The sequence below is a fragment of the Typopeltis vanoorti genome, chromosome 19 (assembly GCF_054136105.1).
Source record: "Typopeltis vanoorti isolate ZY-2024b chromosome 19, IOZ_Tvanoo_1.0, whole genome shotgun sequence".
In the NCBI taxonomy this organism is placed as follows: domain Eukaryota; kingdom Metazoa; phylum Arthropoda; class Arachnida; order Uropygi; family Thelyphonidae; genus Typopeltis; species Typopeltis vanoorti.
In genome coordinates, this window is record NC_143567.1 from 16774852 (window position 1) to 16802641 (window position 27790).

General features: G+C 33.3%; 1 protein-coding gene across 2 annotated transcripts in view; it reads right to left on the minus strand.

Moving 5' to 3' along the window:
- Positions 1 to 27790, minus strand: part of LOC150095882 (general vesicular transport factor p115-like) — a 245709-nt gene that overhangs the window by 49503 nt on the left and 168416 nt on the right. For both annotated transcript variants that reach the window (XM_090409601.1, XM_090409600.1), the window contains exons 15-17: positions 23226 to 23407; positions 16295 to 16413; positions 7673 to 7811 (exon numbers count right to left, since the gene is read on the minus strand). In XM_090409601.1, the coding sequence (XP_090265727.1) occupies positions 7673 to 7811; positions 16295 to 16413; positions 23226 to 23407 (440 nt within the window). The remainder of the gene's footprint in view (positions 1 to 7672; positions 7812 to 16294; positions 16414 to 23225; positions 23408 to 27790) is intronic.

Here is a 27790-nt window from a genome sequence, read left to right on the forward strand (position 1 = left end):
AATAGAAAAAAAAATTCAGCAACCTGGTATGTAGAAAGTTGCAATAGATATTTTACTATAAATGCTTGATTATGGGGGTATAAAATTCTACACAATGGATCCCACTGCATAACTCAAAAAATCTACTCAGAAGACTGAATTCTGAATAGTGGAGTAGAGCTCTTATAGCATCAATTTATAAAGATGGAAACAAAACATGAAATCATAGAAGAATGTCACTGCAGTTTTCTAGGTAAGATTTATGCAAGTGTACCTGCATAGAGACTAAAAATAATTGTATAGAAAAATATCTAGGAAAAAATCAAAATAGAATTCAGGACAAATAGGGATTGTCAGGACCAGATTTTTACCTCACAATAAGTAAAAAATTATGGAAGAATAACAAGGATCTATGATTAAGTTTTCTAGATCTGGGCAAGACATTCCACTATTATTAATTATCAATATGAATTACATTATCAAAGAAACTGACACACATTAAACTTAACATCAAAACTAGACGTTATAAATAGCACATAATTCATGACAAAACACTGAACCTCAGAGATGCAGCAAACAACAATATCATAAACAAACTGAGTAAACAAAAACTGTGCATTGGTTGATTCTTGGCAGCATTACGTGACAAACTGTCGTATGAGCAATGCAGTATTAGATCATATGACATATAAATGGGCACTGGTAATAACTGAAAATTGTTAGAAGAGCAGATCAATATATGAAACCTAACAAGATATTAGCAACTATATAGGAATATATAAAATATACAAAGTGTGTAAGAATTACATATACAACATTACGAATAAATGTTAAAGGCAAGATTTCAAAGTCACTATTTCCCCAAATTTGTCAATTTTAGACAATCACTGTGATTTAGATTAAGTTGATTGCAAAAAGCTTCATACAATCCTTTCAGTCTTTCAAATTTGAAGGAACTTCGGTGAAAAATTTTTGTATTGTCCATAGGATCCTATGGACAATACAAAGCTGCTAGAAACTGCATGTTCTGCAAGATCAGATTTCTCAGCATGGAGAAAACAGATGTGATCCATATAATTCTGATTATCAGATGTTCTAGGAGGATATGACTTGTCTGGCCAAAATAGGAACAGACTGCAGGAACAAGGAGGTACACATTCCCAGGTAAGCCATGAGAGAAAGTCTGTCTTTAGTGGAAGACAAGATAGATGAAATTTTGTTTACTGGCTTAAGTTATCTAGAAGTTTTTGTTTTTTTTTAAAGTACACTTTAGAGATGAGTTCAGAAATGTCTATATACAGAATAGAAATTCCATATATAAAAACATATGGAATAAAAGAAATTCTCTTATTTGATGATGAGTTATTAGCAGGAGAGTAATTACCTAAGATGTGTTGTAATTTTGTATTAAATATTAAATTTTATCTTAAACACTTTTTCTTTATGTAATTTATATGTATAGTGATCAAGTCCAGGAATTACATTAGTATTAATAATCAAAAGAAAGGAATATTCTGGATGTCTGAAGTTATTTTGAAGACAGTTAAACATGTGATAACAGAACGTTGATAGAAAATATTTAAATAGAATGGGAGGTTGGTTGGTTGGTTGATTTATGGTTTATTGGGGCAAGGATACCAAAGGTCATAATACTCCCCACATCAAAGGTTACAAATCACAAGATATTAATAAATAGAGAAATAAATTAGTAAATACGTTATGTACAAAAAAATTAAGTTAAGCCATGCAATATCCACATATAAATAGAATTTATAATCAACATGTTTGTGTAAATTAATTATTTGTAAAGAAGCATTCAAAATGTCATGCAATTTGTCTCAGTCTGATAACCATTTGCCTGAGCTTGTATGGCTTGGATAGATAAATAAAAATTTCATTCCTCTCTCATGTGAAGTACGAGTACTACTAGAATATAACAAATGGTGAGATGCATGTTGCATTTTTCGTACATATGTGGATCATTAGCCTGCAATAAATAAGAATGTGAAGGATGATAGTGACTTATGCAGAACCTAGCAAGAACAACTTCAAGTTGTTTCTATGTTAACTACATTGCCTATGCTTAATCTCATGCAATTTGTTTGTCAATACTTCTTGCCATGAAGACTGCTGTTAATTAGCTTTGATGTTATTAGCTGTCTGAAATCTGTATATGGACTGTCAAACAGTGCATGGAAAAAATACGAGCTGATCTAGCAGATGCACCTTAAATCTCATTTCCTTTAATTCTAAATGTGGCTGGAAATGCAGCACAACTGAATGTCAAATTTAAGTGTCTTCAGTTTGTACATCAGTTATAAAACCTCAGTGAGTCTGTATAAATTACATTTTTGGTAGCATTTTTCTTTTATATACACAAGTGAAGTTGAATGGCATGCAACTCTGCAGTATAATTACTGCAATCACATAGGATATGGTGGGATATAGTAATGTCTGGAAACACAGTAACACAACAGAGGTGTCAGATCTTGAACCATCAGTATAGATGGGAAGGAAATCAGAGTGTGCTGCACTATGCGCATTAAATAACTGCATATACACTGTTGGTGGAATATGAGACTGCCTTAGGTTGTACAATGAGAGGGTGCAAGATGGAATGCAAACCTTCCATGGAGGAATGTTGTTATGTTTGTTGCAGGTAATGTTATTAACCACCTCACCGGCCATTATGGATCAAATACACATCATACGCGTATTTGATAGCATCATCGCATCCATCATAAACTTGACGTCTATAGATGTCTTGTCCGGTAGCGTGGTTAACATTCATGCCAAATAGCTTCCATAACCTCTTTAATACACACATACCAAAGGGATGAATCGTAGTCGATCAGTCAGGATGTTCCGGAAGAGATTATTTTTAAGGCATAGTTAAGACCCAACTGTTTTCATCTAAGTGATAAAGCAGGTTCATCTGCTTCAATATAAGACTTTGAATGGACAATGCGTGAGCACCAGTAGCTATTCACATATCATGATGATGGATAAGATCCAACTAGTGAAGCATGCTCTCTCTTGCAAAACTGGGATCCATAATCAAGCTCTGAATGTAGAATGCACAATAAAGGCAGAGAAAGAAACATTGATCAGCACCCCCATTCTAAAGGATAGTGCGTGAAGGATATTGAATGTATTTTTTTTGCACTTTTCCCTAATTTTTTTTTTTTTTTTTTTCTTCTGTAGGGATTGGTCTGGTGGTTTATCTTTAACTGATATTCTTGCCATAATTTTTCTGACGAGTGGATTATCATTGAATGGAACCATTTTTGGAGTTGTTTCTGGAGTGAGACCATAGGTCATGAAACAAATGTGCTCAACAGAGAACCACTCACAATCATAAAGTTCAGATATGGTGAAATTATCAGATGGTGGGATAGACATATGAGTTTGAGTTGCTGTTGACATTTTCTTAACTGCCACCTTCTCAGCATAAAATGAACTCAAGACAGGTGTGGTGGTGGATAACAAACTTTTTTTGCATCTTGATATATTTTGTTCTGTTTTAATCTTTTGTATTTCTTTTTCATCTTTTCAGTTCTAACACGCACCATAGTAAGTTGAATGATCTCCCTGTCAGTTGACACATTTAGCTTGCTTTGCAGAGTAAGATTTGTCATTATGCTCTACCACCCCATCAGGCACAAGTGGTAGAGCCATGATAGGCAGTTCGAGCATGTCCGTATTTCTGATATTTAAAGCATGTCAAGTAGATTAGGAATGAAGTCTAAAAGGACAGTTAGATATCCTGCTTTTATAGATGCTGAAGGCTTAGGTTTATCAAAAGTAAGAATGATATTCCTGGCAACCAGATAACCATCCTTATGTATCAGGATGCACCTCATACATGTCTGTCCCTCATCTTTAAGCTCCAAACAAACTTCCTCATCAGGAAAATCAAGGAAATTCCATTCTGATATCACTCTTATATAAGATTAAGTGTTTTATGAGTCTATAATAATTGAGTGTTTTATGAAGCATTACTGTAATTGGTATTCCAACCACTGATGTGGCTCTCAGCAGTTTTTCAGAATGTTGCAGACACAATGTTCTGCCAAAACTGAAAAATAATTTTTTGCTGTTTTGGGAGAACCTGCCAGTCCTAAATCCTTTTGAATAAAGAAAGATGACATTTTTCCTATTGGTTTTAACCTGTTGCATGGATAATGAGAAAAACTGGTACATTCATACTGTTATCAAATGATGTACCTACAGTATCAGTACTTGGTTGGGACCTTTTTAGGATCTCTGAAACATTGAGGATGAAGAATTCAGTTTAGATATCATGAATTCTTCTAAACAAATCCACTGCAACCGTTCACTTTTTTAGCTAAGCCGGATAACTCATGTAGCATATTTTTAAACAAAAACTAAGAAAATAGGCAGAGCGTGGAGGCCAGTAGCGTAGCTATGGGGGGAGGGTGCAGAGGGGACGGTCCGCCCTGGGCACAGCACTTTGAACCTTTTTGAAATTTTGCAGTTAATTCTAAAATACACTCTCGAGAACTCAGTTCCAAATATTGTAATACTACTGCGAATTTTCCTCACAATTGCTGTAAGTGTTGCTAGTTGTGAGAGGAGTTTTTCTAAATAAAATTTGATTAAGAATTACCTACATTACTATGAAATAGACGTCGCCAATGTCATTTTGCTAACAGAAAAGCAAAAAAAATAACATTTTAGAATGTTGAAATTAAGTTTTACTTTAGTTTCAACTGTCTTAATTTATTTCCCTATACGTCATTTTGACTTTTTGTAATATTTTTGGTGTATATTGAGAGGGGCAGCAAATTCAGGGACTGCCCTGGGCGGCAACAGCTCTAGCTAAGCCACTGGTGGAAGCATCTGTTTGGGAAGGCAAAAGTTTTAATTTACTTAGGACTGCTAATATGAATAATGAAAAATCAACAATATAATTAAAAAAAGGGGTAAGTGTACATGAAATATAAAATGCCTTCAAGAAAATTAGAAGAAAAAGCAGAATGTAAGAGGAAAGATGGAATAATTATATCACTAAATTAGAATTATTAAATTAAATTAAAGCTGTTTAATTTATAAAATCAAAACCAAAAATCTATAGAACTAGCTTTTCTGGGAAAACAACAACAACAACAACAACAACAACAAAAAAAAAAAAAAACAGATATAGATCAGACATACAGAAGACCAACAACTGATGGATCTGTCATAAATAATGACAAAGAAAACAATTATCTTGTGAAGATAAAATCCCAATAGAAGTAATCAAACATGTAGGAAATAAATTTAACCAAAGATTTCTTATATTAATAAGCAAATATCTCTTTAGTGAAACAAGCATTGACATGGAAGGATAAGGAAGTCATTTTTTCTCTTCACAATGCCTTGATATGACTGGACCCGGACTACTGCATGCAGATGTAGTCTCCTGGTTTCCAAGGTGATGTAGATACAATGAAGAGAATGAAAAGGAGAGTTTTCATTCTCTACACTCTTCATACATGGAATGTAGATTAGAGGGCAGACTGAAAATGTATGGAATGTAGACACTAGCAGAAGGAGAGGGATGAGTGGACATCCATGGAAGTTGAGAATGAATACAGTCAAGAAAAGGGAGTGGGAGCTAGATTTTTCTCATAGACCAGTGCATGACTGGAATTGCTCATCCTTTGGGAGGTGGTTAATGCAGATAGTGTGAATGAATTTAAGAAAAGGCACACAGCTGGTGAGGGTGATATTTAATATGTCCTGACTCCCTTGAGGTCTCTGGTGAAAACATTTGGAAAAATATCCAGTGGCTAGAATTATACAACTATGATGCCTATTTTTTAAAAAGAGGAAATAAGAATAACTTTAAAAACTAAGGAATAAGTTTATTAAATATACACAACTATTCAAAAACAGAATCACCATGTTCTTGAGAAAGTTATACATGAACAAAAGATTCAGTAAAGGAAAATCTTCCATTATCCCTAAATTTATCTTTAAAATACTAATAGGAAAAAGAAGAGCTAAAGTCAAAAATGCACCCAGCATTCACATAAAAAAATTTCTGACAAGACAGATTTATAGTTAACACAATCATAGCAAATTCATTCACTTATAACAAATTACTGAAAAGTCCCAACTGACATCTCATAGGCAAAATTCACTATGGCAAACTACACATAATAACAAAGCATTTCTGTAATTGCTAGGAGTTTGTCATATATCTATAAATTTACTGAAGCAATTCTATATATGAAAATCATAACATAAAAAGAGTAAGCATTTGAAGCAACAGGAGAACTTAGACAAGGGTGCCCTCTAATATTATTTGGTACATACTAGATAAAAATATTCAAGAGTGGAGGAAAAAGATTATCTTAGATATTTTGCTCAGTGAAGATGATCAGGTGGTATTTAGGAAACTGTAAAAAAAAAAAAAACCCTATAAATTAACAATAAAACAACAAGCAAATTTCTCAAGGGAAAAAAAAGCCAAAAAACCATGGAATTCCAAAAATGTATCCATTAAAGCAAAATAATTATAGTTCAATTAATTATTTCTTTGTCTTATAAGTTAATTTTAATTATTTAGAATATAAAACAATGAAGATTTAGACATATCTAATAAAATAACTAAGCAAAGAGGATATCGAACAACACATCATTGCAGCAAAAATGAACTATATATGAGAAAAACAGCAGCAGGCTGTACAAGACTAAACAAAAAATGAAAACATGTTGAAGGAATGAAACTAAGCACCACCAATAGAAATAATAATAAAATACAGAAATAAATATGGAAAGATCATCTATGTCAAGTGTTAGTTTAGCCATTTTAACAGCATCTCCACTCTGTAACCAACAGGTTATAGGTTCAAATCCCACTGTGGCATGAATACTGAGATGCGGTGCTGGATGATTTCTGTTGCCTCGTGAAACCCACCTTGCTTACTGGAGGCATGAAATGGCCAAGAAATATCATGTTTGATTTCATTTTGAAGGTTTAATGTAATATTAACAGCACTAATAAAGGATTAAAAACTATTTTTAATTCTCCTAATATTTCATCTTAGTCACTGAGACATCTTCAAGGAGCATAAGCTAACACACAATGAAAGCAACAATACTAAATGAAACATAATAAATTTAGTTTAATCATTTATCCAAGTGTGAGCAAACAAAGTTTGCACCTGAAAATATCTTCAGGACTGAGGTAAGGTAGTACAACACCGGGTAACTCGCAGCAAAGGTGGATCAAGCTCTCAACTCCTTGTCTCAGTATCTCCCATAATGCACAGCACATCTCCTTGCGGACATGTATACTGCTATGCATTAAGGGGGGGGGGCACTACCCATATCGGTTTTGACCGTTATCGAGGTCTCATCTAACGGGGAGGGGGGACTGAAAAGTTCTGATAAACACCTAAAACAAAAATTATATTAAAGTAACTGATATAACCACAAGAAAGAACATATTTTAAAATCCATTAACCCTCATGTTTCATCAAACTATAATAATTTGTTCTTTTTCTTTTAGGATATAAAAAAAGACATCAGACACCTTGATTCTTTCATGTTGATTATTACAACTTTTCAGCACACCCTCGTAAAAATCGCACATCTTTATCATCTTCAGAACATGGCAATTAAAAACTTTTTTTTAAAATTTATTAAAGAATTCTCAAAATATCATCTAACATTATTATACCTCTCTGAGCTTTAAGCAATGCATTTTGATCTCTTAACTGCTGGATAGTACCAGACATTTCATGCATGTGTGATGAAGTTAATTTATGTTCCTTGGTTAATTCTTCAAATTGATACCTTAATTCATTAAGTTGCTGATCCTAAAAAAAAAAAACCTGATCATCAAGATCATATCCTCATTTCAATGCAAAATTCAAATACAACAATGGAACACTTAACAGATTAACAAATTATTACAGTCTGTATGATTAATGATATTTTTTGTTTGCTAAATCAAATAGTTGGTAAAATCACTACACAGTATGGTCTAACTTCCAGTTGTTACAAAATTTCTCTGCAGTTTTCACAGATACTCAAATGAAAGCCAACTTTCATTCTTTGCTGAAAAAAAACGAATCAAACCAAATAAAGGTGAGCGTGTTTTCTGGGGTGGATTAAGCTGTTCCCAAAATGGCATAAATTTTCCAAATAACTACATATTTGGTAAATGTCAAAGTAATTCCAAATTCTAGTTCAGATTTCTTTCACAATTAAAATAAATTAAAGTCGTAATTTCTATGAGAAATTAAATTTAGTAGGGGGTGCTTAAGGGTCAAAGCTGTCTACCTGGGAAGCCTTCATGTAATGTTTTAAAGAATTCAGACAACCAACCACTAATGTCCACTCTTCACCTCATTCTTTCTTGTAATGATACAAGGAGCAGCCAATCACCTATGAGCAAAGTTAGGAGCAACCAACCACCAACAGACCAAAGCCAAGTAATCAACAAATCCAAATGCAACCTTAATGCAGGGGAAAGTTCACTCCTTCAGAAAGGCCTGAATTATGCTGTTGCACCATGGTCAAGTTAACAAATTAGATTTTATTTATCACATTGAAAGAGGTCTAAAATCCCTCTCTCTCTCCAATTTAGCAGACAAAATACAAATGGAAATGTCACACATATTAAACTCTAATAAACACTAAGTTGAAACCTAACCAGAACAGAAAAAACCTCAAATCCTTAAAAAATAACCCAGCCATTATGATTACAAAAGCAGATAAAGGTAATGTTACTGTTGTCTTTGATCGGACAGTATACCTGGAAAAAACGATATCCAACCACAATACGTACCAAATGGTGAATTACAACCTTACAAACCACATTAATCAAATCGGTGATCACATGGCAAAGTAATTCCTTAATTTCCCAGAGTAAACAACCACAAAACCAATACTGCACTATGCCCACGCTGATATTTATGGCCTGCCAAAAATACACAAAACAAACATGCCACTACAACCAATAGTCGAAGGAATTGACAGCCCTAATTATCACCTAGTCAAGAAATTAGCGGCCACACTCAAGGAGTTGGTAGGTTATTCCCCCTCCTACATAAAAAATACACAACATTTCATAAACAAGATTAGAAACTTCATACTCAACGATGAAGATTTATTAGTCAGCTTCGACGTAACTGCCCTTTTCACTAATGTCCCGATCAATGATACTATTCTTCTCTTACAAAACATATTTCCACCCGATATCATGGCCCTCTTTGCCCACATACTCTGCTCCAAGTATTTTGTGTGGCAAAATAATTTTTACCTACAAAAAAGAAGGTACGGCCATGGGCTCACCACTCCCCCTCCCCCAATAGCTAACTTTTACATGAAAGACTTTGAGCAAAAAGCTCTAGATTCAGCCAGCCTAAAACCCAAAGTCTGGCTCAGATATGTTGATATTTTTGCCATTTGGTCCCACAGCTGCAAAACATTAAATACATTCCTAAGCCACCTAAACAAATAACACAAATGTATCCAATTCACCATTGAAATCTAAAACAACAACTCTCTTCCTTTGCTATACACACTCGCCACCCTCTTTCCTCAGGCTGCCTCTCCTTCACTGTCTACCACACACCTACATATATTGACCAATACATACATAAAAATTCACACCACCATCCAACACAAAAACTAGGAGGCATCAGCATTCTCCATAAATTCTTCAGTATGAATTCACCTTCTCATGGTGCACCCAGATGTCAACCTGGATACTGAACAAAATGAGGATGGGCTGGCAATTTGGGATTTAGCCAACCAAATTTTATTGTTACTGGCTTAAATCATGATATGAAATGATGGTATACAACATGACAGAATTTCAAGCTATCTGGGGCATCACCTGGTTAAACAAAGCCCCCATTGTTTTCATCAGAGAACCAGAATGCACAGCACAAAGTCGGCTACTGGAACAAATCCCAGAACTTCCCAATCCCAAATAAGCAGAGTTCAAGATTAGTATTATCAACATAAGAATCATCGATGGAGAAGAATGGAATTAGCAGAAGAATTTGATTAGTACCAAATGATCATAATGGGCATGAGTGAAACATATAAGACAAAAACAGGTGAGATCTTTCTAAGTAACAAATATAAAATGTTATATTTTGTATATCCACAAATACGAGGGTGGTCTGAAAAGTTCTCGGCCAAACAATGAAAAAACAAATTTATTATTTCAAAATTATTATTTTTTTTCAACATAATCTCCCTAAAGAATAATACATTTATTCCAGTGATGCTCCAGTGCCATTATCCCATTCCTGCAGTGGTTCTCAGTAAGATCTGCAAAATACCCCGATGGCCACAATCACCTCTTGATTCGAAAAAAAATGCTGACCAGCGAGGAAAAGTTTTAGTTTTCGGAAGAGATAGAAGTCAGAGAGAGCCAAATCTGGGGAATATAGTGGATGTTTCAACAATTCATAGTGCAGATCCCTTAATTTTCCATTGCCAAAACACCTTTGTGGGCAGGTGCATTGTCCTGATGAAAGATGACTTTTTTTCTTCCAAACTGGGTCTTTTCTCGCGAATTTTTTCATCTAGTCTGGTTAAAAGATTGGAATAATATTCTCTGGTTATTGTTTTACCCCTTTCAAGATCATTAATAAACAAAATGCCTTTGACATACCAAAACATTGATGCCATGACCTTGTCGTCTTTGGTAAATCCAAGTCTCATCCATCGTAATAAATCGCCGCACAAAATCAGTTTTATTATTGTCAAATGATTTAAGGAATTTACAACGTATATTGGAATATCAATTAAAAGAAACTTTAATAAATACTTCCCATGTCACATCACCATCTTTATGGGAACATACAACTATGACATGTACATGCAAGCACTACAAAGAGCAAATGAGGCAGAAGAGAGAAAATTGACGTTCCTAGAGTCCTAAAGGTGCCCCTAGTGTGTTGTCTTGGCTGTTGGGCTGAAGTTCTCAAAATTTGCAAGCTTCCCAAATTTGGGGCAGTCTCATGCACCCAAATTTGTTGAGGTTTTTTTTAGAGCTGAGGCTGATTCTATGAACAATCGTTCATATTTAAATTTGCTGCGGTGTAAGAAGAAATACACCGCATATGCTAGAGTACTGAATTTGGTGATAACATGGAGGATATGTTCATAACTAAGGTAGCCACAATTCTCCTTACTGGGGATCATGAGGTCTTGACTTGGGAGGTTGCCAGATATGGAAATATCAGTTAAGATGGGACATATGTGGAACAAAAGGGCAGGTGATTGTGACACTTAGGAGAGATGACTTGAAGCAGTGTCATGGCATGAGAATCTGCAAGGAAAGGATATTAACAGTGACTGAGGAGGTCAGTATGTTAAATCAGGTAGGAGTTAGATATGAATGCATAGTAGTAGTACTAACCGCGGGTTGGGGGGGGGATGTTGTGGAGGATATGTAGAAAGAAAGATGAACAACAATCTTATGAGTAGTATAAGACACACGCAAGAAAGGCAACCGGCTTGCATGATAAAATATTGAGAGGAAATTGGCCAAGCTGACTAAAGGAAATACCAAAGAGTTCTTTCATCACTAGATAGTAAAAGAAGGATGACTGAATGATAATAGTGCCAATGGTAGGGAGGTGACTGAAGCAAATGAAATAGTAGTCATTGGGCGACTATTTGCAAGACTCTTAAAATCCTGGTAAAGATATCTGCTAAATCTGCAGTGGCAGATATGACAGGAACTAATAAAGGAATAGCAGTTGGTCAATGGGTGGTCTGTTTATCTTATGCTTCAGCTCTAGTAAAGTCCCAAAGGTGTGGAATGAGGACAAAATAGTTGATTTGCATAAAGGAGATTCTAAGACCAGTACCACATTATTCACTAGTGAGTATCTCGAGAGTGGTGGTAAAGATATTGGAGAACTTGATCAAAGACAAAATTCAGAAATGAGTGGATGAGAGTATCATACTCTATGGGAACAACATGGCTTAATTGCAGGTCGTACCCGTAGTTTATGCACATTTATAATAGTGACAGTTTAACTGGATAAAAGAATGACTACACAGTGATACTGCTGTATTTTGTAAAGGTGTTTGACAGGGTACTACATGAAACTTTCACATATTGGAGGAGATGGATATGAGGGAGTCTGATGTACACAGATACCAGAGAGTAGTATATGGAGGAGCAAAATGCAGGAGAATGCAAATGATCAGTAATGTGTCACATGCTCTGTGCTTGTACACTAGTGATAATGGAAATTATTTGAAGGGAAATATATTAATTGCAAAAATGGATAATATAATAAATAGTTAGCAAGGCAGTGTAATGATCTAAATAGGCTGACAGTGTGGGAAAATGATAACGAGTAGCAGTTTAATGTTGAAAGGTGTAAAGGGAATCATTTTTATGAAAAGATTATAAGCCATATATTTATTGAGGAACTCTCCTCCAGAAACGTATAAATAGGCTTAGGTATTGGTGGTTATGCATAACAGTGCTTTACAGTATGAACAACAGCAAGAGGAAAAAATATAATTAATTTATTGAATGTACCAAAATTTGGTTTTCTACCTGGCATCATCAGGACACAAATTACAACTGTGACAAGAACAACACAGTACTCAACAGAGAACTGTATAAACAGTTGAAAATATGAGTGAAAAAAAAAAAAAACGAAGTCCTAACAAAGTGCCCTCTAGTGTCTGGATTACGATAAAGATAATCTGGAGACGTCTGCTGTATTTAGTCTCACAATAACTGTTTTCCAGATCATTAGCAGATTTAATGAGTCATGTTTTGAAGTTAAAAGTGTGCCTCAGAGCTGATGCTGATTTTAGAAATAGATTCTCACACTGATAGAGATGTCTATGTAATATATTTAGATGTCTAAATAAAAGCACGTCTTTTATTTAATCCTGCATGAAGACATATCTAGTGCATGGTCTGCCAGCCCTGACTTACCATATAATTATTGTGTTCTTCAAGGCAGATGTTAATAGATCTACCAGTCTATTTCTAAAGTAGGCTAAATCAGCACATGGAAATTTATCCATTCCAGGATGTGCAAGAGGATGAAATTGATCCTTAGGAGAATGGATGAAGATGAGTGATTTAAAAGTGCTATGGAGAGTATATGTGGGTGGTCTGAAAAGTTCTCGACCATAAATGGGAACACTATCGGCAAGATTTTTTTCTCTAAGTTGGTACATCTGTCATAAGCATCCATCTGAAATTGCAAGTCATTCTATCAAGTAGTTTTTTTATACAGCTGTCAGAAGCCAAAGTGTTGTCTGTATCCCTTGAAATGGATAAAATTGAGTATCGTGCAGTTAAAAAATTCTTTGTAAAAGAAGATTTAATGCCAAAAGAAATTCATTTGAAGTTCATAAAAGTTTATGGGTATTCTTCTCCTTCTTCCTTCATTTTCGACAATTAAGAAATGGGCTGCCGAGTTTAAACATGGCCATACCAGCCTTGAAGATGATCCATGTGAAGGACATTCAAAAAGTGTAACACCACCAGAAATCATTGATCAGTGCACAATATGGTATTGGATGACCGGCGAGTCAAAGTGCCCAAAATTGCTAAGACGATAGACATTTCAAAAGAACGTGTTGTACCTACTAAGACATTTTCATCTTTCAAGTCATTAGTACTTGTCAAAACAATCAAATCTTTCACTTTGCATCCTGACAGTCTCACTGATATCAGTGGATTTAAAAAACAGAGACCCATAATTTAGTCAGTCTTTCAGACGTTCTCTAATCACAGATTCACCATAAATTTTTTTTTTTTTTTTTGCTCTCATCCTGTTTTGCCATATGGGTGCCCTCGGCTTCACTGCACGACATTCCTGCAATCATTCAACTCATGCTCTGTCCCGTGAAGGCCTCCGCATAAGAAGGCTTTTTTTTAAATTTATCCTCACCTCTACTTACACTTTCATCAACAATCTCATCTGCAATTACATTTTTCTGCCTGTTGCCAGCATTTTCCACTCTGCTATCAGGCATTTTGCTCATCACATGCAACTGGCACTCACTCTTAAAACACTTCCTACATATCTTTCATCTTTTGTAACAAGTACATTTCATTCACACACACACACGCACACACACACACACACACACACACACTACCCAACAAAATTTCTATTAAACTCACTAACAAACACATCCTAGCTGTCATTGATGCATTACACCATGCAAAAAATCAAAAAGTTAACATATAATACTCTAAAATTTTACCAAATATGCAAACTAAAGCAAGATGAATGAAATCTAAGCTAAATCTAATAAAATTGAAAGACAATATCAAATTTTTTAATTAAAAAAAATTATCTTTTCAGAACACTCTTAAAAATAATCTTTCAGTAACCTACAAGCAACCATAATGTAGCAACTAGAAAAAAAGATGATTTCTAATTTTTCAAAAATGACATTGTCAAATTAACATAAATTTATTTATTTTAAATAATTTTAAATTATACAAAAAAATTAGTACAGGTAACCATCGTATAACGCGGATGTTAGGTTCCACAAAAATGCTGTGTTATATAAATCGCGTTATGCGAGACTCAGATCACATAGAAAAAGTAGGGTTAGGTTACAAAATCTTGTTTTTTTTTAAGTTATATAAACAATGATATATCCAAAAAAAATTTTTTTTATTTAATTCATTTAATTCATGTAAGTTAAGAAAACATATAAACATGAAACAAATACATAGTAGAAAATTATAAATTGTACGTAAACTCATTGCACATAATACATAAATATCTTAGGCGAAATAAAATAAAGTGTATATTTTAATTGTCATCACTATCTTCGAAACTAACATTTCGTAGATTCTTTATTTATGAGTGGCCAGACATCGTCATCACTTGAAATCTCTTGGACATCATTAGTATAATTCTCATTCCATACTTGGCTGGTTTAGTTATCAAGAAGTTCAGCAATAAGACCTCGTTTGCCACTATGTTGCAATTTTTCATTAAGTTCATAACATGAAGCTAAACAAATATCCAATTGCCTCGTGAATTTTTCGGATGGCTCTATTGAGAGATCATTATCCATAAAATAACTTTCTTGCCAAGTCCAATCCTTCTGCTAATTTTTAAACTGAATTCTTTAACGGATTCATCACAATAAGAATCTTCAGCAGAACTTTCCCCGCCATTTGGTTCGACGTCATCTATTAATTGTACCAGTTCCTCCTCATTTAAATCTATTTCCCCATCAATTAATTTACTATTGAAGACATTGGAGCACTTATGAAGAAGTTCGCAAAGGTTGAGTCTCATGTGCTGATCTAAACCGAATGTATCTTCATTCTTGTTAACAAACGCATATATCGCAAAAGTGCTCTAAGTGGTCATTACTATAAAAATAATTTATTTTTTACATAAAAAAAAAGCATTCATATTGTATGTAACTCACCAAAAAATAAAGTGCTCAGATTGAGATTAACATGCTTATGATTTTTAATGCGCTTTCCTGGCAGAAAACGAAGACAATTTTCAACAATAAGTACTTTATACGATAAACAATTGACGTACATGCGTGCTAAAGTGTATTTCTCCTAATATAAATCCGCTACTTATAACTACATGCGCGATATGGGCAGACGCAAATTTAACGAAGATAAAATTTGATTTTTAAGTTGCATGTTGAAAAATATATGAAAAAATAAAGTGTTACTACACTTTGTAGACTTCTTACCTCGAAGCAGCGTTGTACCACGTTCTACAAGGGTTACTACAATTTGTAGATTGCATTATATAAGTACCGCGTTATACAAGGGTTACCTGCATATCTATTAACTTTTTCTTTCCTGTGTAAAATGTTATGCTAATCTTTATCTTGTGATGTCAATAGCTTTCTGTATTTCATACATTATTCTGTATGTCTCCTAGAGAAAATTAACTTTTGTTTCACAAAATAGTAATAAAATATTAATATAATTATATTAAAATATATTAATATAAAATATTCCACAAAATAGTAATAAAAAATTCTAAAAATAAAATTTTGACAAATTTAACAGATGCTATCCATTTTATGATGTTGGTGACATCACTGCTTATTTATTATGTAATTCTACAATATTTAGTTCTTATTTTGCAAATAACCTATTACTAATAAGGATACATGTGATTCTAAGATGACTAATGAAATTTCATTAGAAAAAATGTGAGGGAGTGAGGAAGAAATTTCAACTTTGAATATATATACATTTATTTTTTGGCTAAACCTTGGAATCTTTTTAAAACAATTTACCAACCAATTTATTATTATTATTTTATTTAGTTAATTTGTTGTTGATCCCAACCTGACTCCTGATGAGATCTTTGTACTGCTGAAGTAAACCACACTGTTCTGCTGTCATACTAGATTCAGGACCATTCATGAGTTCTTTTGGTTTTGGCTGAACGGCTTTAATTATTGTGCCTAGAAAAGAAATTTTTTCAAAGAAACTTTTTTTTCCCTTGTTTTTAACTTATGCTTAACTGTTTAAGTGAGAAGAATATAACTGGATTTTGAATCTTTAAACACATACCTCCAAATATATACAATGACCATTTTAATATTATTTGAAGCAAAGATCTAAATTTTATATGCATCCTCCACAAGTATTTAGTATGTTATGAGGTTAAGACATGTCAAGCTTGAAATGAAAGGGAAAATGTCTCCTGAAAGAAGTATGTATTTTGAATATAACATAATCTAATATAAAATTTTAGTTATTTTTAATCAAAATTTAGAGAGGTCAAATTTCATTTTAAGGAAGAAATTCTTAAAGAAATAAGTAATAAAATCAAGAATATGAAAATTAATATCATGCATACCTATAATTTTTAATATTTCTGCCTTCCACCAGGAGATAAGGCCAATCAAGGGTAACTAATGTTGCAAACAGTTACTTTAAAAAAGTGCACTAGACTTCAAGTTTTTGAAGTGGAAAAACTTCAAATATCAACAACTGAAAAGAATCTTTCTAAATTCTAATTTCACTTCTAAATTATCTTTAAATTTCACTTTTAAGTTAAAAGATTTTCTTTCAAAGAATAAACAAAGCTTTTCAAACTTGAACTATTACTATGAAGCCAAGTTGCAAAAATAAATAACAAAACACAAATAAATATCCATCACTACTTTAAAACAAGGAAGCAAAAAATATTGATCTTTGACACTTAAGAGACTTTATGAGAATATATCACTTGCTCTGGTATTGTTGCCTAAGAGGAACTCTGACCAAGGATTCCAAAAGTATTAGGGGTTTTGAGTTTTATTTATCTTCCTCTTTTGATTCTACTAATTTATAGGTTTCCTTAAAAAAAATAGTAATAAGAAGTAGACTCCTAGGAAGAGCTCATGCTTTTATGTAGCACAATCACATAGTAACTCAAGTTGAAGTTTGTCTTAAGTTCTCACTATAGAAGCTTGAAATTTTCAGATGCAAATAATTTTTGTTTACTTCATATTTGATGGATTTGTTCCATCAATCATGGAATTTTGAATCCAGGAAATTCAGCATGATCATATATGTTCAATTTAATGATATGACAAAACCTTGTTAAGGAGGAATATCTATGACATTGTTAGAAACTTGCAAAACATTCTAGATGTCTCAGATTTTTCTCTGGTTTCATGCATAACTACCAACATTAAACTCCAAGAAGAACTAACAGAATGGTTTCAAATAATCTAGATGACATATTTACATTATTTTAAACCATTTTGTTAATTTCAGAACAGGCTATTTCAAACTTGTCTCAAAGTTTCAAGTTGTCTAAAGCTGTATTTGTCTCTTTCACATGGTATACTGATTCCTAACTCATATCATTAGATTTCCTTATGCTTTCAATGTATGTTATCTGTTTCTTTTCCTAAAGATGCAAATAAAATTGCTAGTGTATACAAATCAATTTCAAAATGAAAATGTTAACTTTATAGCATGAACCAGGTAATACAGGTAAAAAGGCTAAAATCTTTCATGCCGTGGATAACTTTTGGATTTTGGTTTTTTTGGATAATACTACAGTGGGTGCCTGTTTACCATGATATTGGCATTACCATGGTTTTCCACTTTTGGAAAGCATTAACCTCTCTACTGGCCATGGTGGATGAAATAGTGAGACCAAATTGCACTTCCACTGGTATATATATATATATCCCAAAGCCTGGAAATTGGCCTATATTCAACCCATTCCCAAAAAGGATGACAAATCGTTGCCTTCTAGCTACTACCCTATCTCACTCACCTCAATCCTATCTAAAGTGATGGAGAAAACCATCAATTCTCAACTCCTACTCTACCTTGAAAGTACCCAACTATTAAGCGACCACCAGTACGGATTCTGTTGATGCCGATCAACAGGTGACCTGCTCTCATATATCACCCATTTCTCGGCATGAAAAAATTTGCCGAATCTCAAGTAGTTGCACTTGATATCTCTAAAGCCTTTGACTGGGTCTGGCACAAAGGCTTACTAAGCAAACTTCCATCATTTGGACTGTCTCAGGACTTCTGCAGATGGATTTCCAGCTTCCTGTCTGGATGCACACTATGTGTAATGGTAGATGGCTTCCTATCCTCTCACTATCCAACTAATGCTGGGGTCCCACACGGTTCAGTTCTCTCACTGACCCTTTTCCTTCTGTACATCAATGACCTACTTCAGTTGACCTCCAACCCAATACACAGTTTTGCAGATGACAGCACATTGCACTCCTCCCTTTCATTTGGTAAACCTTACCCTATACAACTCACTTCAACCCTCAGAACATCAACCACAACTAACCTTAATTCAGACCTCCAAGACATCCTCTGATGGGGCTCAACTTCAACGCTAGTAAAATCCAGTTCTGTCTTATTTCCCACAAAAAAGAACCATTTTCCCCAGTATTATTTTTGATAACACTCAAATTCCCAGACAAGATGAAATCTCTCTTCTCGGAATTACCATGACATCAGGCCTCTCCTGGCATAAACACATCATAACCATTGCATTGCAATCCTCAGCTTCCAAAAAACTAGGCTTTCTCTTTCGCTCAAGATGTTACTTCACTTCCAAACAGCTGTTAACCTTATACAAATCGCAAATCCACCCAGCTATCAAATACTGTTCCCACATTTGGAGTGGGAGCTCCTAAAAGCTCCCTCAAAATGCTTGACTCAATAATGAGGAAAGCAATTAGACTGATAAATGATCCATCTCTTACCAACTCACTTCCCCCACTTTCACATAGATGTTTAGTCACTGCTATTTGTATATTCTACAAATATTTTCATGGAAAATGCTCATCTGAAACAGCATCAATAATTCCCCCACTCTGTACTAAACCCATTGGAACATGTACAGCTACCTCCCACCATCCCTTTACAGTATACGTTGAAACCCACAGAACAAGTTTCTTTTCCTCCTCCTTCATTCCTGCTACTGGGGTACTGTGGAACAGTCTTCCCCTGATGTATTTCCCAAGGAATACAATATACAGGCTTTTAAATCAAATGTCAACAAGTTTCTCCTTTCCCATCCCGCTACCCATATACAATACTATAGGTTGACCAGCCAACCTCTCGTGTATGGGCCCAACATAAAAAAAAAAAAACTTATTATACATGTTATTCAATAGGTGTTACAGAATCATATCCAGATTTTGCTGAACGTTTATACACGTCATGGCCAGTAAGGGTGTTAAAAAAGAAAATCTGTCAAGTCTATTTCAATGTGTTTTCTGAGACATGAAAAAAATTTTTAGCCAGTTCAAATGAAAGTTGCTACTGTCTATTAGCAATATCTGCTTAGAGATAAAGTACTGAACCTATAAATGTTATTCCAAAAAAAAAAAAAAAAAAAAGGTGTTAAACAGAATGTGCATTCAATGTATTTTTTAAGCCTACCAAATTCTGCCACTTTTTCCACATTTATGAATTACATTTGTTTTTGTTTTCAGTTAGAGAGAGAGAGAGAGAGAACAAATCGTCAGTTGTTATGTGATGATGGCAAGAGGCACCAAAGTGAAAAACATATAGAAAAAACCTTCTATAGTCAGTCATCCATCTACTGCATGTATGCTTTGTGTTTGAGATTTTGGAACATTTGCACAATTGTATCGAAGCAAAAACTTTGTGATTCGACACAATTTTTTTTGAATTGGTGAATTTGCTTACCTAGTTATGATAAAAGCAACATTAGCAAATGTGAAGAACTAGTGCATCTAAAAAGTTTATGGATTCAAATACAAAAACTGATCACCTGTGAATAAACTGAAAAAGGTGAATGTGACTGTTTTAGCATGCTGAATTAACATTTTTTTCATTTCAATTTCTGTCAATTTTTCAAGTTTTTATATCATCATTAAAGTGTGATTTGCAGTGGTGTTTATTTTAACATATTTTCTTGGAGAGAAAAAAAAAGAAGGTCATGACGTTTTTTACATATTCTTTATTAAAGCACAAGCTATATATCATTACAATAGCAACATAAAGCAACAACTGAGAAAATATCACTAGAAGGAGGAAACTGGTCTCCACTACTTGCTTATCATGAAATTTGTTGAGACATTTTTTTTTCACTCCCAAATAATCATGGTAAGCACACACATACATACTGTACAATAATTCATTTAATAAACAAAGGTCATATAATCATGTAGGCACCGCTAAAGAACTGTATATTTTCAAGTGGATTTCTAAGGGCGAAATTTGGGCAACAGACAAAACAAGATAAAGAATACAAACAAGTGAAATGAGATTCATGATAAGAACTACAAAATACAGGTAACCCTCGTATAACGCGGATGTTAGGTTCCATAGAAATGCCACGTTATCTAAATCACATTATGTGAGACTCAGATCACATAGAAAAAGTAAGGTTATGTTCAGAAATCGTTTTTTTTTTTTTTTAGTTATATAAACAACAATGACATATTGAAGAAAAAAATATTTTTATAATTCAGGTAATTCATTTAGAATTACTATACTATGAAATACTATGAAACAAATACATAGTATAAAATTATAAAAATTACATATTGCATGTAAACTTAAGAGTAATTCTATCTTTGGAAACTTTGAATCCAGGAGGTGATCTTTCATTTTTTGAAATATAGGTGCATTTTTGCATTTTTTTCCAATATAACCCGGATTCATCCACATTGAACACCTGGTCTGAACTATAAATGTTTATAAACTTTGAGAGCTTTTTGTTTAATAAGATTTCCATCCAAAGGAATTTTCTTTGGAGTGCAATCTTCTATCCAAATCATTAGATTTCTCCATTTTTTCTATTAGAATATCATGTACACGAGCAACACTCTTTGCATTTACCGTTGACTCGGCAATAGCATTTTCTTGGATTTTGTGTTCATTTTGTTTGATTGTTCGAATTGTTGATTCATTTAAATTCAAAGTCCCTGCAACAGCACTTTTTCTCCATTTTTCAATTTTATTTTTTAATGATTTTAATTTTTTCTGCGAGAGAAACGAATTTTCTTTTCAATGATGGTTTTTCCCTTTCGTTGCAGTTTGTGGCCATTATACTATAAAATTTCTTTTTTACATAAAAAAACATTACATATTAATTATGTATGTAACCCACCAGAAAATAAAGTGCTCAACTTGAGATTAACACATTTATGATTTTTAATACACTTTCCTGGCAGAAAATGAAGACAATTTTCAACAATAAACTTTATAAGGTAAACAATTGATGTACATGTGTGGTAAAGGGTATTTCCCCTAATATAAATTCACTACTTATAACTACATGTGGCATACGGGCAGACACAAATTTAACAAAGATAAAATTTGAATTTTAAGTCGCACGGTGAAAAACATATGAAAAGATAAAAGGTTACTACAATTTGTAGACCGCGTTATATCAAAACCGTGTTGTATAAGTACCGTGTTAAAAGAGGGTTACCTGTACACATTAGAGAAAAAAAAAAGTATTTTAAAAGAATTAAAAATAAAATCAATAGAAAATAAAAAAAATTGGATTACAAACAAAATTGGATAGAACATGCAAACTGAATAGCCAATATCCGATATCCTAAACAATTAAAAAAAAAAAAAAAAAAAATTACAGTAAACCCTCAATTTAATGGACAAAATTTCCAGTCCGTATGCCACATGTGAAAATTAGTACCCTGTTAATTTTAAAATGCTTTTAACCAAGATTTGCTTATAATTAAATTAACAGGTTATTTTTTGTTATTAATCTCCTGTTATTTTTAACAAATTTTCGCGAATAGGCCATCATATGTTGGAAAAACACTGTAGTAATTTAGCCAACATAAATGAGTCACCCCGCTCATAAAACATGTTCGGTGAATCATTAGAAAGTGATCACACCAACTGCACTGTAATTGGTTCTTTTGTCACATGGCATGACTTTCTGCAGCAGTTTTATTACACACATTTTCATAATTTTAGGGAGTTAATTATAAAAAAAACAGCAGAATTCAAAAGTTCAAAAAAAAAAAAAAAAAAAAAAAAAAAAAAAAAAAAAAAAAAAAAACCTTGATAGTTTTTTCAAAGCAGGATTACCTAAATATAATTATATTTAGATAATCCTGCTTTTATATACTATATTATATTAAATTATATTACTTAATTATATTATAATATAATATAAATATAATTATGTTGTTCATTAACAAAATTATGAACCCAGACTTCTCAACAGCTAAACTCATTAACATTACAGTCAATAAATAAAATCTGCAATAAAGTTGGGCACCAAAATATCATTTGTAGTATTTCCTCTGCAATATCAGAGGCACAAAAATTTTTCCCCATCATTAAATAACTTCAGCATAAAGTGAACTTTGCAAACTGAACATAAAAATATGAAGCTATTTCCAGCCTTTAGAATTTTCACTTAAAATTTCTGTATTACAATTGATTCTCATTTATAGGAAACGGCAATCAAAAAAGTAATTTGGTGGAAAATCTGTTTTAGCAAATTTCCTTTACGATAATACTTTTTGCTACAGCCCTTAGCTAGAAGGATCTTTTGTTAGTGTGAGCTAGGTGATAGTGTGGAATGACAAGCAGACAGCATATCTACTTTGCAACTAGCAGGATACATGTTCAAAAGATGTAACAGCCATTATAAAAAATTCCACACACGTGCACACACACTATACTGTGCAAGTTCACTATAATGAGAACTGACTGTAATTCAGATTTCTTAACTGTTTATTTTCTAAGTGCAAAATGACAAAATTTTCTTTCATATCTAATAACTTACCCTCTAAAGATTTAAAAAGCCTGCAAAATTCATAATCAAAGAGAACTTCACTGGACTGTTTAAATTTCAGATGAGGATTTTGTGCAGCTCGGCTGTAACTTTCATGCTTGGAAACAACTCCAAACTTATCTAGGAATGTCTCTAAACCCACTCTTTTCATAATAAGCTGGCAGAGGTCATCTCTGATTAAAGAATAAAATTAACCATAAATGAACTCAAAATTTAGAACAAAAATGAGCAGTTTTATTTTCAAAAGATATCTGTGAAATTCAGGTTTAAATATATCTTATTTATTGACTAAAAAGTCAAGACAAAATAAAATTAACTCTACATTAAACGTTATAATATTAAAAATGACTTGTGTTGAAGAACTTGCTGATGCCCTTTATTCTACCAAAAAGTGAAAGCATTCTCACTACTGATCAGTTTAAAGGTTAAAACTTTTGTAACCATTATCAAAATTTGAACTGTGTTCCAGATGTAACACCAAAATATTATATCTGACACAAGTATATAAGAATTTATCTTTAAAAGTCAGTTTTTTCCCCCCCCAGTGTATATCACAGCTCTTTGTTAATTGAAACTCATAAGACAATTAAAGCAGCCAAAAATCTAGCTTTATTAACAAGCTTACTTTAACAATATCCTTCAAGAGTTATAAGACACTGATTAATAAGATACTTAAATTACATGGTATACTGCCAATTTGGTGGATAGCATAAATAATTTGCAATTTCAGTATTAAAAAAAAAATGTCCTACAAAGTAACTTTTAAGTTTTAGCCCTTTAAAGCTTTGCTATAAAATTTTCTGAATCTGATACAAATCAAAAAGGAAATCGAGTATTACCCACTTCCGACCACAGTTCTACAAAATTTTGAATCATAAAATAATGATATAGTTGTCCCTGGCTTTCTCTTGCTTGGCTGTTGTTGGGATGTCCTGCACTATGATTTAATTAATTTAATTAAGTGCACATTATTATTAACTCCCTATCAACAATTTTCTTCCAAATTAACCTATTATTTCTCAGGTACAAATAATCACTGTCCAATTTCTTCAATATTATCATATCTTGTGTTTCATTCTTCTAAACTCATCTGACATCAACATCTTTTCTACTTACTTTTGCCTCTTCCATTTAAATGATTTCAGATTACCTCTGCTTGCATATTCCTGAATGCAATGTCAAGTTCCTTTCTAATATCTTCATTTTGAATGATTTTACCACTGATGACATCCATTCACTCTAATTTTTCACAAAATTCTTATATCTTTACATAAAACCTTCCAGTGCATCCTTCAATTCTATCTGCTAATCACAACTCAAGTATAGGATATATATATATGTAATCTGTATAATATCTATTTACATTATGTATAGTCAAATTTTTACTATAGCAAACTTTTATTTCCATTTTTATAGATATGAGAGCTCTATTCCAAACACCTGGAAATCAAACTCTCTAACCAAGCCTTATGAATTATGCAATGAAGCCAGTGAAAAACTTATCATATCCAGGCATTTTGTAGTAAAATATAGTCTTCCACACGATAAAGAGCCAAGAGGCTATTTTTGTCCTATGACATAAATTAAGTTGAGGGGGATAGTAAATCCAGTATTATTTTACAGCCGGATATGAAACTCTAAGATTGAAATGATTCCGATCTCCGAGTTTCGTACCCGGCTGTAAAATAATATGGGATTTACTATCCCGCTCAACATAGCCTTCCACAGTTCAGGTTTTTGCTAGCTTTTTCTACTTCAAGTACTGATATGTATTCCTGATTACATTCTTGAATATTTTCTACCACTACTGTTTCATTTCTTATCTAATATAACAATTTTTCAAAATAGCTAATCTGGATATTCTGGAATAAATCACCATATTTAGTCTAAAGTGGCATGAGAAAGGTAGCATGTTTGGTCTCCCGAGCACAAGAATAAGATTGTCTACCTCTTAACCCATTCCACAGCACTAACTTATTACAGGAGTAGTATTATAATAGTATATCCTCCATTTTTAAGTTTATTCATCTACAAAACATTTTTTACATCCTCATAATTCTCTTCTATATCCTTTTCGAAGTCTTCTCATTGTGGCCACTATTGCGCAAAGCTCATCATCATCAAATTCCTGACATTTACCCTCAAGGGGTGTACAGGATATGATAGTACTACATGACAAATTTACATCATTACTAACTTCCTACCTACAATTTTTTGCCAAATCAATCTGTTACCTGTCAAAGCTACATTGTCAGATCTTATATATCTATCCACTAAGGCACTTTTTACAATATCAATCCACTTATATCTTGGTCTTTCTCTAAGTCTTTTTCCTGCCAACCTGGCAGAGAACACTTGTTTGGCTAATCTTTCCTCGCCAATTCTGTTTAAGTCACCATACCACCTGATATTAGTTCTGCTAATGCATTCCTGGAGGCCGACGATGTCAAGTTCTTTCCTGATATCCTCGTTTTTAATATGATATTGCTATTGATGCCATCTGTTCACACCCCTAATCTTTCTCAGGACTCTCACATCTGCAGTCTCTAGTCTTTGATCAAGTGTTTTACTTCTGACCTAGCTCTCAGATCCATAAGTTAAAATTGGTTTGAACACTGTCTTGTATACAGCTAATTTAGTGTTTTGATTAATTTCTCTCTTATTCCATATAAATTTATTCAGTTGACTTCCTACCATACCAACTTTGTTGATTCTGTTGTCTATTTCCATATTTAATTTACCATCTTCACTAAAAATAGTGCCTAAGTTGCTGAAATGTTTTACTTGTTCTATAGGTTCTCCATTCACAATGCAGCTGATATTTTCAATGCTCTGCCTATCTTCATTATCTTTGTCTTTTTAATGCTGACCTTCATACCATATCTACTACAACAGTTATTCAATTTAGTCAGGGAATCTTGCAGACTTGTAACAGATTTATTTAGAAGTATAACATCATCCGCATAAAGCAAGGATTTGTTTAGCAAGGATTACATTAACATCTCCAATTTTGATATCAGGTTTAATACCACTTTCCTCCATAAAATGATCCATATAGATAATGAATAACAGAAGGGATAATGTACATCCTTGTCTGACACCAGATATAACATTAAACCATCTTCCTGTACTTCAATTCTAACTGCTGACTTACAACTCAAATAAGGACTAAGTATTACTTGATATAACACCATTGTTGACATACAACTGTGCCATATTGAATAGCTTCTCTCTCTCTCTCTCTCTCTCTTGGCACCTTGTCATATGCCTTTTCCAGATCTACAAAACTTGAATACAGATCTTTGTTATATTCCCATGATTTCTCAACTATTTGTCGTAAAGTGAAGATCTGATTCTGACAACCTCTATTTGGCCTGAATCCAGCTTGTTGCTCACCAAGCTTCTCTTCCACAATCCTTCTCAACCGTTTCTCAAGTATACTGGTATAAATCTTACTAGAAACACACAGTAGAGAAATACCTCTGTAATTCTCACAATCAGTTTTATTTCCCTTTTTATATATGGGTACTATGAGAGCTCTACTCCAATCATCTGGAATTTGTCCTTCTCTCTAGGCCCTCTGAACTATGCAGTGTATTCACTGTAAAACTCCAATACCTCCATACTTGAGCATTTCTGGTCTAATATCTACTCCAGCTGCCTTTCCACATTTCAGACTTTTGATGGCTTTTTCTATTTCAAGTATGAATATGTATTGCTGATTGCATACCTGGTCAGTGTTTTTTTATCACTGTGCTGTCATCTGCTAGTTTCATTTAGCAATTTTTTTAAGTAATTACTCCATACTTCAAGGATATCTTTTTCTTATATCACCTTTGTCATCTCTAATTCCTTTTACAGGACTCTTTCCTCCATTTCTGAGCTTCAACAACCTCCAGAATATCTTGCCACCTTCTTGATATTTATTTTCTATGTTCTTGCCAAAAGCCTCCCATGACTTTTGTTTAGCTAGTTTTACACAATGTTTAGCTTTCTTACATTTGTCTCTGTATTCTCTAAAAGCAAAAGCTGACTTATTTGCCAGAAACTTTTGATATGCTTTCTTCTTTTCCTTCACTGCCTCTCTAACTTCCTGTGTCCACCAGGGAGTTCTGATTTTTCTATCCTTGCAGACAACCTCACCACATGCCTCTCTGGCAGAATCAATCAATGTTTTCTTCAAGGGTTGCCACTGAATCTCCAAGGTTTGGTTCCTGTTCTCAAACTCTTTCATTTTTTCTTCAATAATCTTTGTGCATTTTAGTCTACAGTTCACATTTGAGAGCTGCTCAACTTTTATTCGCTTTAAAACTTTCTTACATGTTATTCTTTTTAATATGAAATTCAATTTTATCCTGCTCAAGACTAAATAGTGATCACTTCCAATTTCAAATCCTCTGTACACTCTGGGGTACTGCACCAGGGAGAAAACATCACTATCAACAATAACATAGTCAATGAGACTTTTCTTATTCTTTGCCACTTCTCTCCATCTGAATTTGTGCACATTTTTATGTTGGAACATGGTGTTAGTAATAACCAGTTCATGTCAGAGA